Source organism: Muntiacus reevesi, chromosome 18 (genome assembly GCF_963930625.1).
Source record: "Muntiacus reevesi chromosome 18, mMunRee1.1, whole genome shotgun sequence".
Taxonomy (NCBI): domain Eukaryota; kingdom Metazoa; phylum Chordata; class Mammalia; order Artiodactyla; family Cervidae; genus Muntiacus; species Muntiacus reevesi.
In genome coordinates, this window is record NC_089266.1 from 10,613,649 (window position 1) to 10,627,829 (window position 14,181).

The 14,181-nt window shown below is 49.7% G+C and overlaps 1 protein-coding gene across 4 annotated transcripts in view; it reads left to right on the plus strand.

Annotated features, from left to right (window-relative positions):
* The first annotated feature begins 3,987 nt into the window (after positions 1 to 3,987).
* Positions 3,988 to 14,181, plus strand: part of RNF213 (ring finger protein 213) — a 116,990-nt gene continuing 106,796 nt past the window's right edge. For all 4 annotated transcript variants that reach the window (XM_065909811.1, XM_065909812.1, XM_065909813.1 and 1 more), the window contains exons 1-2: positions 3,988 to 4,969; positions 13,765 to 13,925. In XM_065909811.1, the coding sequence (XP_065765883.1) occupies positions 4,834 to 4,969; positions 13,765 to 13,925 (297 nt within the window). In that variant the 5' untranslated portion in view covers positions 3,988 to 4,833. The remainder of the gene's footprint in view (positions 4,970 to 13,764; positions 13,926 to 14,181) is intronic.

The window sequence follows — 14,181 nt, forward strand, 5'->3', positions numbered from 1 at the left end:
TATTTATTCAGTCATAAAGAACAATGAAGTCCCGACACACACTACCGCACGTATAGGACTTGAAACGTGATGCACAGTGAAAGAAGATCACCCTAAAAAGGCCACGTTGTGTGAAATTCCAAGCCAGGCTTCAACAGCACCTGAACTGTGAACTTCCAGATGTTCAAGCTGGTTTTAGAAAAGGCAGAGGAACCAGAGATCAAATTGCCAACATCCACTGGATCATCAAAAAAGCAAGAGAGTTCCAGAGAAACATCTCTTTCTGCTTTATTGACTATGCCAAAGCCTTTGACTGTGTGGCTCACAATAAACTGTGGAAAATTCTGAAAGAGATGGGAATACCAGACCACCTGACCCGCCTCTTGAGAAACTTATATGCAGATCAGGAAGCAACAGTTAGAACTGGACATGGAAAGAAAAAAGAACTGGACATGGAACAACAGAGTGGTTCCAAATAGGGAAAGGAATACATCAAGGCTGTATATTGTCACCCTGCTTATTTAACTTCTATGCAAAGTACATCATGAGAAACGCTGGGCAGGAAGAAGCACAAGCTGGAATCAAGATTGCCAAGAGAAAAATATCAATAACTTCAGATATGCAGATGACACCACCCTTATGGCAGCAAGTGAAGAAGAACTAAACAGCCTCTTGATGAAAGTGAAAGAGGAGAGTGAAAAAGCTGGCTTAAAACTCAACATTCAGATAACTACGGTCATGGCATCTGGTCCCATCACTTTATAGCAAATAGATAGGGAGACAGTGGAAACAGTGACAGACTTTATTTTGGGGTTCCAAAATCACTGCAGATGGTGACTGCAGCCATGAAATTAAAAGACGCTTGCTCCTTGGAAGGAAAGTTATGACCAATCTAGACAGCATATTTAAAAGCAGAGACATTACTTTGCCAACAAAGGTCCATTAGTCAAGGTTATGGTTTTTCCAGTAGTCATGTCTGGATGTGAGAGTTGGACTATAAAGAAAGCTGAGTGCCAAAGAATTGATGCTTTTGAACTGTGGTGTTGGAGAAGACTCTTGAGAGTCCCTTGGACTGCAAGGAGATCCAACCAGTCCATCCTAAAGGAAATCAGTCCTGAATATTCACTGGAAGGACTGATGGTAAAGCTGAAATTCCAATACTTTGGCCACCTGATGGGAAGAGCTGACTCATTTGAAAAGACCCTGATGCTGGGAAAGATTGAAGGCAGGAGGAGAAAGGGACGACTGCCGGGAGCCAGCACACGAGATCCCACCCATGACAAGGTCATGAGGTCAAGACTTGACAAGCAAGGCAGATCAGGACTTTAGGGATTTTGAAAAGCTGCCCCGGCACTCACCTTAAAGATGATCTCTGTCTTTCTGATGCTTGCTATATTAGACTACTCCCTAATTTCTGTGATACAGGTAGAAGGCCTTCCCCGATCTCTCTCCAAACAGAATCAACTTAGAACTTTAATTAATATGTCCCCCAGACGGTGGTATCCTATAAGATAATCCAGGATGAAACGAGTGTTTGAATTTAGACCCCTTTGCTGGCATTCTAGCCTGCTTGGCAAATGCGTACTGACTTGCACATGACTTGCACTTACAAATTGCACATGACTGCTCACAACACCTTAATCATAAACAGCATAAAGAACCTGATCACACAAAAGGCCCTAATAGGCACAGAGCCCTTCAGGGGTGAGGAAGTCCTATTAGAGAACACAAAAAATATTATTCTAAAAGTGGTTATAGTTAAAGATTCAGCAAAATAAGAGTTTAGAATTGTTAATTTTAACCAAGAGTGCTAAGCAGAGGCTGCCTCACTGGAGCCGCAGTCTTTGTGCGGTAAACTTTTTAGATAAATTTAGCTGAGATCTTCTGCAAAAGGACTGACCTTTGTGTTCAATAAAGAATAGATTATGGAAAACAGTTTTGCATTCACCTAGGTCATAAAATGTCAATAGGCCTCCAGACCAGAAGATAATGTACAAGACTCTCATAAACAAAGAAGTATGCAGAAAACACCCTGGTTTCGTGAAGGACAAGCTGATGTAATGTTAAACTATCTTCCCCTTAGAAATGTACTAACTTAGGGTATAAAAGCTATGGTGAAAAATAAAGCACAGCCAGATCCTGCTGCATACTCCTAGTCTGGTTTCTCTGTCTCTGTCTCTGTCTCTGTCTCTGTCTCTGTCTCTGTCTCTCTCGCCGACGCCGTTCATCCTGAGGGTACCCCTGGATCCTGCTGAGGCTGGACCCTGGCAGACGACAGAGGATTAGATGGTTGGATGGCATCACCGACTCAGTGGACATGAGTTTAAGTAAACTCTGGGAGTTGGCGATGGACAGGGAAGCCTGGCGTGCTGCAAAAGGACTCGACTGAGCGACTGAAACTGAACCGAACTGAACCGAACTGAACTGAACTGAATAAGGCCTGGCTCCGGGTCCACTGGAGGGCGCCACTCGACCGGGAATTCCGGCAACACCCACGTGAGCTCCGCAGAGCCTGGCGAAGCGGGAGGGGCGGGACCCAGGACTAGAGAAACGAAACCTTGCCTGCGGGCGGCAGAGTGGGCTCGGGAGCCGCCGAGGTGAGAGCTGGCGCGCCGGGCTGGGGTGCACAGTTGCAGGGCCGGGCGCGGGCACCTTGGCCGTAGGTCTCGAGGGGCGGAATGCGGGTTACAGGGAGGGATGCCGGGTCCCGTGAGTGCAGGGCGCAAATTACCCGGGTTACGAGCGGTCCCACTGGTCAGAGTGCCATTCCTCTAGGTGCGCGAGGGTCCCACGGATCAGAGGTCCCGCCGAGTCTGGTCCTGGGTCGCGGCGGCCGGGCCCGAGGCACTGCCGGGGAGCGGCGCTTGCGTCCCGATGCGTCGCGTCCGGCCGCCGTCTGGGCCGGCCCCCTCCTAATCCGGGCGCCAAGTTTCGGTTTCTCCGCGGGTTCCCGGTCCATCCCGGCCCCGCGGGACAGTGCCGACCCTGCTCTCCGGCTGCGCGCAGCAGGTGGGCGCGGCGGGGCCCGAGCGCTTTCCCCGGGCCCCAGCGACATTCCGCGGGGAGCGGGGGGCGCCCATCATCTGGTTGGACTCCCTGCGGGGACGTGCTGGACTCCGGCTTTGAACTCAAGAGCACCCTACTCTGGGAGAGGGCGCGGCCGGGGCTGATAGCGGACGGAGGCCTCCAGACCGGGGGGCCTCTGCCAGTACCCAGAACTGAATCCTGGGCTTTCACTAATTGCAACAACGGGAAAGTGATGTTGGGAAAATTGCCCGTTATCTTTTATTTCACAGTAACTTTTAGGAGACCGGGATCACTGCCCACATCACCGGGCCGTTCAGAGCGCAGGGTGCTCCTGCCTTATCAAGGTTGCCTGACTCATCAGGGTTGTCTGTGGCCAGGGGCTGAAGGCCAAGTTGGCACCTCTTGGGTGATGGCCTTGACAACTGGGAGTGGGAGGTGGCCCTGGGGGAAGCCAGGGAGGGCTGAGAATGGGGGAGTGTGAGGTGGGGGCCACCACCTGGTTTTCTTAAGTGGTGGTTGAGGGGATGTGGCTGGAAAAAGGGGGAAGGAAAAAAGGAAACTGAGAGAATAGAGAAGTGTTGGTACCTGTGGTAACCCATAAGCCCCTGGTGCTGGGGAGAAACAGTAGGACACTCGAGTGAGGAATTCTGATCCCTGCTGTGAGTTTTCTGGTCTGTGTGGAAGCAGAGCTTTGGAGAGAGGGAAGGCACCTTAGGAGAGAGGACTGGGCCCTGGGGAGTCATCGAGAGTACAGTGGTGGTTGTTTGAGGGGGAGTTGGGAGAGGGAGAAGGGAGGTGGGGATCAGGACCCTGAGGGTAACCGCACACTTTGGATGCTTTTGGTCCTGCTCTCCCCCTACCTAGCCCACCATCAGAAGGAGAGCAAGTTGGTGGTGTCAGATGAAGTGAGGAGATGGGGGGGCCTCAGGAGGCCAGCACACGGAGTTGTTGTCTGATGGGGCCCTTTGCTTGCCCTCCCAGCTGGGGAAGGATCCGACTGGGCCGCTGCTCCAGCAGAATTCTTGGGTCTGAAGCCAACAGAAAAGGGTGACAGGTGGATCTTTGTGCCCCGAGAATCAAGATACGTGTCTCCACTCTCACCATGGATGAACTCAGTGGTCTCTGAAAGCTGGAGATTCTCAGCCTGAGTCCTGACCTTGCACATGACCCTGCCCATGGTTTGCTGCCACCCCCACGGAGGGTGTTCAGAGGGCCAGATGGTCCGTAATAATAGTGTAGGCTTAGAAGATGGCAATTCCTGCTATTAGGAATCTTGACCACTGGCCCTGTTTTTAATAGGCCTGACTGCCATCCCCTGTAGCCCTGGGGTACCCTGTGCAGGCTGGTTCCTTTGGCAGGCTCTGACTCAGTCATTTGCTGCCAGCATTTCTGCAGTGAGCCAGTTAGAGTCTGAGTCCCTTGCCTAGGGCATACAGCAGGTACCTGCAGTCTCTGCCTACTCCACTACTACCCCCAGTCTCCACTCAACTTGGCTCAGCTGAACTGGCTCCCAGTCTCAGTTGGATGGGGACATTTTTAGACTCACTGAGTGATGTCAGGAGGCTGGGAGGGGCAAGCCTGGCCCTGGTGGGGGCAGCAGGAAAGGAAGTGGGTGCTGCAGCCACACTGAAGGGGAGGTTGGGATGAGGCAGATTGGAGAACCCTGGGGGCGGTGATCAGACTAGGTTTCAATTGAGCACGGAGAACTGGGCCACCACAATTTCACTTTCTCAGAAAATGAAACTGAAGCAAGGCTGTGGTCACGTGACAGGTGGCAGGGTATAAAGCTGGCAGCCTTAAGCCTCTAGCTTCCAGATCTGCAGAAGCATGCCGGCCCCAGGAATTCCTCTCCCTGGAAGTGTGGAATGTCCTTCCTGTCGGCATATCTCCAAAGAGGAAGCCCCGAAGTTCTGCAGTGAGTGTGGACAGAGGCTGCTTCCTGCAGCCCTGGAAGGAGTACCAGGTAAGGCTCTGATGGGGCTGGGAGCCTGGTGCAGGTGGTGGGGAGGGCAATTAGCTTAGTCCCTCTTCCATCCCTAGAAGTGGAGACCTTGACCAGCAGGCAGCCCAGGCTAGCAGGTCTTCTGTGATAGAGAATTGTTTCTAGAGGAAACTTTCCTTAGAAATACAGTTTTATCCAGTCCTTTGCTGAAAGCATCTGTCACTTTTTAAAGAATTTCAGTTTCATTTCTTGGAGAGAACTTGGAGTTTCCTTTCTCCTTAGGGAATGGCAAGTGTTGGGCTGAGCTGAGGGATCTTAGTGGTTTTCAGAGAATGCTGTAAAAAGTGGCATCCCAGGCCCCCCTGGTGGGGGAGGGGCCCCCGCAGCTTGCACAGGCGCCTTCCTGATGAGGGGTGGCTCATGGGCGCATGAAGGAGGACCCCTGTCAGGTGGCCCTCACCTGCTGACTTTGGTGGGTCCTTGATTCTCTTGATGCCTGGGACATTGGACTGTCTCCCTGCTCCTTCTAGTACATGCTAGACATGCTCTGACCACAGGACCTTTGCACTGCCTGGTCCCTCTGCCTGGAACACACCTTTTCTTAGAGGGCAGCACAGCTTCCCCTATCCCTGCCTTCCAATCTTTGCTCAAGTGTCTCCTCTTCTGGAGGCCCACTCTGACCACCCAGTTGCAAACTGTGCCTGCCCTGCCCCTTCACTCCAAACTGCACTTCCCCAGGCTATTTGTCTCAGTAGCACTTGGATGACACCATGGTGGGTCTTCAGAGACCTTTGCTCTCTTATTCACTGCTTTATCCCAAGTCTCCCGTATGTTGCCTGGAACACAGCAGGTGCTCAATAAATACTTGCTGAGTGAACTGAAGAAGGTGCAGTTTGAATCAGGGATGAGATAGACGCCCCCCAGTTCTTTTAATTGGTTCTCTTTCAGCTGCATTTGTACAAAGTGCTTCTGTTACAGATGCACTCTTTGGACTGTGAGAGGTGTGGAGAGGTGGCCACTTTTTGTTGCACTTTTTGTTGTTGCCTTTATTTTTTCTTGTTGCTAATCCTTTGGGAGGAGCTTGGAGGGCAGCCAGGTGTTCACTCTGATCAATTCCTGGTCCAGATGTTGAATCATGGCATGGCATAGCTGAAGTTTTGGTATCCAGTTGTAAGTTCCCACCTTCCAGAGCTCCCCACCCCTGGTTACTAGAACATCTGCCTGACTAGGGGGTCTTGGGAGGAGGGGTCTTTGGGACCTCAGAAACTAAAAGCACAAATAAAACCAATACCAATCAGCTAGCCTGTGATTTGCCCAGTGCTATGCTAAATATTGAGGGAGGAGCTATCATCAATCCCCATTTTACAAATGCCAAGAGTGAAGCAAGAAGAGGTTAAGTAACTATTCACAGTCACGCAGCTAGCAAATGGTAGAGAAAAGATTTTGAACTCAGGAGCCAGAGCCAGTTCCCTAGAAGGAAGCTGTGGTTGAGGTCTTGTTGGCCTTAGCATCGTCGGGGAAGAAGTTTTCCTCTTCCCTTCTAGGTCCTTTGGCTTGTCTAAGAATTAAATTGATATGAGATAGATTAACAGGAGAAAATCAGGGCTTTGTTTGAGTCTCAAGTCCTGTGGCTGGCACCTCCTGAGACTCACCCCTTTGGGAGAGTCAACAGGAAAGCTCACTCCTCCTGGCCTCCCTTCAATTTTGTGTGAGGGGCTTTCACAGGGCTGCTAAGAGCAATTGGTGTGTTTTCCAACATAATAGGGGAAAAAAGCCTTATCCGAGAACACCAGGTCATCTAGGATCTTGCATATCCAGGCAGGTAGGGAGAGCAGGCAAGACAGCTGTCCACCTCGGCCCAGTCAGAGGTCATTCTGGAGCCCCTACCCTTAGAAGGGCTTGGTCACTACCAGAGTGGACAGCCCGTACCTCTGAGATGCTTGGCATATCTGCCAGTCCCAGGGGCAAAGGCTGTGAGAGCTTTTGGGAGCTGGTCGGCTTCTAGGCTGCCTGCTTATCCTCTGTGAGCAGAGTGAGTGCTAAACAGGGCCATTTTCCTTAGGGCTGGGTCACTGGGGGTGGTCCCTCACCCATCGCTGGGGGTGGGAGGGGAGGAGCTGGGCCGTGGTCACTCCGTGTGGGGCACACAGTAGGGCTGAGGACCTGGGTGTTGAATGAAATTGTCAGTTTCCTTCTTCTGTCCCCCACCCACTTCCTACCGGCTTCTCTGCTTCTCTCACCCAGCCAAGCCTCTACCATACATATAGGAATGGAAACTGAAACCACACTGCTAGGAGGCTTGGCTGCTGAGGGGGTTATCTCCACCTTTTAGCCATTTGTAGGTCTGCCAGGCCGGGAGCTCTGGGCATCCTGGACACTGGCCTCCCTCTGGTGCTGTGGGTGCAAGTTCCTCGCGAACCTGAGCAGGGCTTGGAGCCAGAAGCTGTGGTGCAGCTTCCTGGAGGTACCCAGGACGACTGAATCTGAGGGGAGTGAGAGGCCGCCCAGATCAGGACGTGAAAGTGAAACATGAAACCCAAGTTCTGTTCATGGAGCCAAAGAATGAATTCTGCAAACTAGCAAAATCATACAGGCAAAGTTTATTTTTAGAAGACAGAGATGCAAAGCCCACAGCATAGACATTGAGAGGGGGTGAAGAACCTCCCAAAAGGCAAGGATTGCAGCAGTTTCATATCTTTACTAGTATTGATCTGTACATTTTTGGTTGGCCCGTGACTTTCAGACCTTTCAGACCAATTAGTTTAAATGGCACAGTGTCCAGTTTGTCATTTTTATAGCTTTCTTGGATCCCCCAGTTTCTCAGTTTTTCCAGACATTTCAGCACCATCCCTCGACCCTTTCTCAAGACCCCTGACCATTATTTAGGGGCTAGATGTATGTTTATGAGCTATTTGTCTACCTGGAGTTTTTCTTCTAAATAAACTGGACAGCAGTTAATGATTGTCTTGTCCTGGATTTGAAGGTTTTGTGATCCTCCAGACCAGGGAGGCATTCCTCTGAATGCCTGGAAATTGGAACAAAGAGTGAGATGCTTACTTGAGAAGAGAAAAATTGAAATTTAAAAAAAAAAAAGAGAAGAGAAATTGAGGTCTTAAAGTCTTATACTGTCTAACAATTTCTGCCTCAAAAGGAGAGTGTGTGAAGAGCTCGGGGCCACCCTGGGCATAGGTGGAGGGTGGCTGGCTTTTGCCAAGGGTCATGTGCATCTGGTCTGCAGTGGAGGGCTTCCAATGTCAGTAGGTCCAACAGGGCAGGGGGTAGCAGGTGGTCAGGAGGCCCTCCCCCACCCCAGTTCCCCACTGTTCTGACTGGTGCCCCAGGGTATCCAAGTGGGACTTCCTCCTTGAGTGCTAAAAGATTATTTTTGGAAGGGAGGTGGTTTCTGGGAAAGGAATTTTTCCTTATATTTTCTACAATTCCAAGTTTTTCTTGTTGATGTTTTTATAACAGAAAACAACAAGATAAGCAGCCCGATACCCCACAGGAGTCCGGGAAGGGTTGAGAGCCACTGGGGAAGCTCCAGAGGCAGCCGCCGTGGGATTCGTGGGATTCGTGGGATTCGTGGGATTCGCCCCTGCGGTTCGGGTGTGACTGGAGGGCTCGCTGGTGAGAGAAAGAGCCACCTGCCTGCCACCACTCGTGGGTCCAAAGATGTGGCCACACTTGGTTTCTGTGGCTGCCTGCACTGGCCGTCGAATTTGTGCTGCAAGGGAGCAGAACATCTCCCTCTTCCCTCCTAAATTCTTTGGCTGTTCAACAATTAAATTGATGAGAAACAGATTCACATTTCATATGTATAGGAGTCCCATAAAAATTTGAGACCCAAAAGGCAGCCAGGTAATTAGAGCTTCTATAACATCCTGACTTAAGGAGCCTGCTAGGATCTGGGGCTGCAAAGAAGAGGGCTTTTCACTGGGAGGCAGAAGAGACTTTTGGAAAATAGAGGTTGCTTTGTTATGTAGATAAGTTTCTTGGTTAAAAGCTGTCTATAGTAATGACTCTCTTCCTGTTATAGACCCCCTTTCTGATGTAAATTTAAAACACTGAGGGGAGTTCAAGAGCTTTTCTTAAATCTGCTGAGTTTTCATTGCCTTCAGCAGGAAATAACCCTGGGTGCTAAAGTAGTTTGTTTTGAGGTGGGAAATTCTGCTCCCCTTCAATGTCCACCACACCTGACCCAGGGGCTGTCAGGTGGTGGGAGGAGTGGGTGGGCTGGGAGAATTGCATTGTTCTATGTAGTGGTTTTAATTTTTTTTAATTGTGATAAGATATTTAAAAACAAGTGATGGGAGAGATGATCACAAACTGAGATATGGGGAAGTCATTGCGGCTTATACATGATTCAGTCTGAACTCTGTGTGAACTGGAACAGCCTGACTCATGGCCTGTTAAACATGCCTCACCCATGTGCTTTAACTGTTAGGAACAATGCTTTGAAGATAGGGATCAATGCCCCCTGTGCTGTGGTGTCCACATCAACAACCCCCACAGACTTGAGGTTCCCTTTACAGACACCGGGGTCATGCTGACTTGCTGTGTACGTGATAACCTACTTCACGGATGCACCCCTCTCATGTTTGGTGTATGTCCTTTGTTCTGACAAGGTGTAAAACTGAAGACCCGGCTTCAGCGGAGCAGTTCCTCAGAACTATTGAGAGGCTGCCACCTGGGCTGTAGTCCTCAGTTTTGCTTGAATAAAACTCTCTTCTAGGGGGCTTCCCTGGTGGCTCAGCGGTAAAGGATCCACCTGCCATTGCAGGAGACATGGATTCAATCCCTCGGTTGGGAAGAGAAGGTCCCCTGGGGAAGGAAATGGCAACTCACTCCGGTATCCTTGCCTGGGAGATCCCATGGACAGCAGAGCCTGGCAGGCTACAGTCCATGGGGTCACAGAAGAGTTGCACACAACTTAGTGACTTAATTCCTAATTATAGATTGGTTATTGATTATTTGCATTGATGCACAAAATTTACCAATTTAAACACATTTAAGTGGACAATTGAGAAATATGACAGGAATATTTCCTGTCATATCAATAAAGATGTCACAGTCACCAGCAGTTGCAGCCACTGTGAATGGTGAGCTGGTGAGCCCTGAGGGAACCCAGGAAGGAAAGAATACCTGCTACCTAGCAGCCATCATCGGACAGGACTGAAGCGACTTAGAAGCAGCAGCAACGCAGCCATCAGACTGTAGCCACTCCCTGCAGTGCGCCCTGAGGAACTCTGGATGTGAAAACAAGATACTGGCCCCAGATAGCTGAGTCACCTATCAAATGAATGATTTCAGTGAGCCCAGATATTTGCATCTTCCCATACATAGAAAAGTGCTAAATTTCTTAACTTGGGTTACCTGGTTTTCTTTAATTAGCAATAATCTTTTGATGTTCAGGCTCCCTGCCCTTTGTTGCAAAGCTTCTGTGTCACCTGGCTCCTCCCCTTGCCTCCTTGGAGCAGTTCTCACCGGGTAACTTGAGATCCTGTCTTGGCAGCTTGAAGTCCTAAGAATTCCTACTGCATAAAACACATAACTCTCAATGTTTAGGTTATGAGTATTTTTTTTTAGATTATTTATTTATTTGGCTGTGTTAGGCTCAGTAGTTGTGGTGTGGGCTTAGTTGCTCCGAGGCATGTGGGATCTTCCTTCCCCAACCAGGAATAGAATCTGCATCCCCTGCATTGCAATGTGGATTCTTAACCACTGGACCACCAGGGAACTCCCGAGGTTATGAATTTTTTTTCAGTTGACACAGTTCAGTGGCATTAAACACATTCACATTGTTGTCCAACCAGTCACCACAATCCATCTCTAGAACTTCTTCCTGTTTTTACACAGAAACTCTGTCCCCATTAGACACTAACCTTGCTCCCCCAACCCCAAACCCCTGGCATCTGCCATCTTACTTTCTGTCCCTGTGACTTTGACTTCTCTAGGCAACCTCATATGAAAGCATGAGGTATGTGTCATTTTATTTAGCCTTTAGGACAAGGCAGCTGCAGGGAGGGGTGGGGATTGCTGTGGGAGGGTGGGGAAAGCAGACTCAGACCTGCGCTGGGGTTCATTTGGGAGCCCAGAAGTGGAGTCTGTGCAGCTGACTGATTTAGGTTGAACTATTTCTGTAGCAGTGATTTCAGGCTGCCTGTGAGGTCCCTGCCCTCCTTACCCATTCATGGGTTGATCAGCCATTAACCAGATTTGGGGATCTGTCTGAAGAGGAGCTTAGACTCCGTTAGCACTTTCTGGACACCTGTGTGTCTGTTCCCATCTGTCTGCAGGGATGCTTCAGGGTGGGTCAGGCTGCCTAATGTGCATGCACCCCGGTGAGCCCATACTTCATGAGGCAGGGGCAGGAATTTTCTCTGGTTCAGCCGCAGTCCTGGGGAAAGGACGGTGGCCATGTCACTGTCCCCAGGGCCTATCCTGGCCTCTGAGCCTGGATCCAAATTGCTCCCCACCTTGCCAACTGGGGGCCTGAGAAGGTCACAGCGTGGCTGTGAGTACTTGATGGGTTAACATGCAGAGTGCTCAGTAGAGATTCTTAAGTTTTGCTCTTACTGAATCCGGCTAGTTTCCTTTTTATATTGATAAGTGTAGAAGTAATACATGCTGGTATGAATAACCCATATGTTACGACGGGAGGATATGAAAAATGGTAACCCCCTCAGCTTACACCCAGCCCAGATCCTTCACACCCTTATGAACACAACACTTAACTGTTTGGTGTGTCACCTTCCAGATGTTTCCTCCACGTGGTGGAAAACTAATGTGCCCTGCTTCCATCATGTGGCACTGTGCCATGGCCTCTAGTTGAGACTGGCCTCACCTCTGCCATGCAGCAGCCAGGCCTATCCTGGACTCCTGTTCTGCCATAAATGCACATGGCTGGGCCGGATGCTGGCAAGGGATCTGCCCCTGGTGCCAGTGTGTCTCAAGGACAAGCTCCAAGGAGCAGCCTTGTGCATTTACAATGGAAACCTTCAAGTTCACAAGGCTTCCCCCAGCCTCTCCTCTGCAGGCTCTTCGAGGTTTCATCTCCAGTCACACCTGTATGTCTAGCTTTGGGCCAGTCAGATTGGTAGAAGGGGGTACCTCTTGGGTTTTATTTCTACTTCCTTGATTGGTAGGGTAAATAAGTGTCTTCTCAAAGGTTAAGAGCTCACTTATAATTCCTTTTCTTTGAACTGCCTGTTTTCTTTGGGGAATTCCCTTTTTTTTTTAAGTTATTCTTATTGATTTTTCAGTCACTGGAGCTGTTTGTATTGGAGATGACCGGACACCCAGCTCCCTGCTTCCTCAGCGGGATGCATGCACTGGGCCTCACACACTCATTTCCAGACTGAGGGAGTCAGGTCTCTGCACAGCTCTGCATCTGTCTCAGGTCCCGGCGGCCCTGCTTTGTCCTCAGGCTGCTGCCTTCATGGAGGCAAACTAGTTGATTCCAAGCACAGGGTCTGTTTGTCTGACCGGAAGGAAGGAGTTGATGGGTCAGAAACTGCATTAACTAGCCCTGGACCCCTGCTGTACTTCTGCCAATCACTGGAACTGGAGAAATGCCAGGTTCTGATTGGATCAGTCTAATGGGGACCCCACCCCCTGCAGTGGAGGCTGGTGGAAGAGAGAGGAGGTCGGCATGCCCACAGTTTATCAAAGGACAGTGGCCCTCACTGTCATGTGTTACAAATATCCTCCCAGTTTTATTTCGTTCTTTGGCCTTAAGTTTCATTTGTAGATGAACCTTAGATGTTTGTAGATGTTTAATATATTTGTTCAGTTCAGTTAAGTCGCTCAGTCATGTCCAACTCTTTGCGACCCCATGGACTGTAGCACGCCCGGCTTCCCTATCCATCACCAACTCCGAAGCTTGCTTAGGCTCATGTCCATCGAGTCGGTGATGCCATTCAACCATCTCATCCTCTGTCATCCCCTTCTCCTGTCTTCAATCTTTCCCAGCATCAGGGTCTTTACAAATGAGTCAATTTGCCTCAGGTGGCCAAAGTACTAGAGTTTCAGCTTCAGCATCAGTGCTTCCAATGAATATTCAGGACTGATTTCGTTTAGGATTGACTGATTTGATCTCCTTGCAGTCCAAAGGACTCTCAAGAGTCTTCTCCAACACCACAGTTTAAAAGGATGAATTCTTTGGCATTCAGCTATCTTTATAGTCCAACTCTCACATCCATACATAACTACTAGAAAAACCATGGCTTTGACTAGGCAGACCTCTGTTGCTAAAGTAATGTCTCTTGTCTGCTTTTTAATATGCTCTCTAGGTTGGTCATAGCTTTTCTTCCAAGGAGCAAGTGTTAATTTTATGGCTGCAGTCACCATCTGCAGTGATTTTGGAGCCCCAAAATAAAGTCTGTCACTGTTTCCACTGTCTCCCCATCTATTTCCCATGAAGTGATGGGACCAGATGCCATGATCTTAGTTACCTGAATTGTTGAGTGTTAAGCCAACTTTTTCACTCTCCTCTTTCACTTTCATCAAGAGGCTATTTAGTTCTTCTTCACTTGCTGCCATAAGGGTGGTGTCATCTGCATATCTGAGGTTATTTGTATTTCTCCCAGCAATCTTGTTTCCAGCTGTGCTTCATCCAGCCTGGCATTTCGCATGGTGTACACTCTTGCCCACCCGACAGCAGAAATTCTACCAGGCTTGGCTCACTGTAGTCAAGATAGCACCTTGAGTGGGGAGAGGACTGATCTTGAACAGCGCTCATGGGAGGAGTCCAAGTTTTCCCTTGGGACTTTCACTTGTTTTTCTGAGATGTGACCCACGTGCATCTGCCTTTGTAGGTTCTCAGAGCAACCTCAAGGAAGCATCGGCCCCAGAGGGAGAAATGGAGTATGGACAGGAGCTGAAGGAAGAAAGCAACTCCTCCTTGTCCCTGGGCTCAGGTGATTGGCAAGAAAACCCAGATGAGCCGCGTTCAAATGACTCACGGCAAACCAAGCGAGTGAGTGGCCCCTGGGGTAGTGGGTCTGGGAGGTGTGGTTCTGCCCATCTCCTAGCTTTGCAAGGATGCTCTTTCCTGCTGTGATTTCATCAGTGGCTGAACAAGTGTCCCTACAGCATCCTCTCCAGGACAGCTTCACTTCACTGCTGCCCAGCTGTTGGCCCCTGCATGCTGGGCTGCGGCAGAGAGCCCCTTCTGTGCCTGATTTGTGCAGGGTCTCTGCATCCCCCTCCCTTTTTCTCCCACCATACCCAGC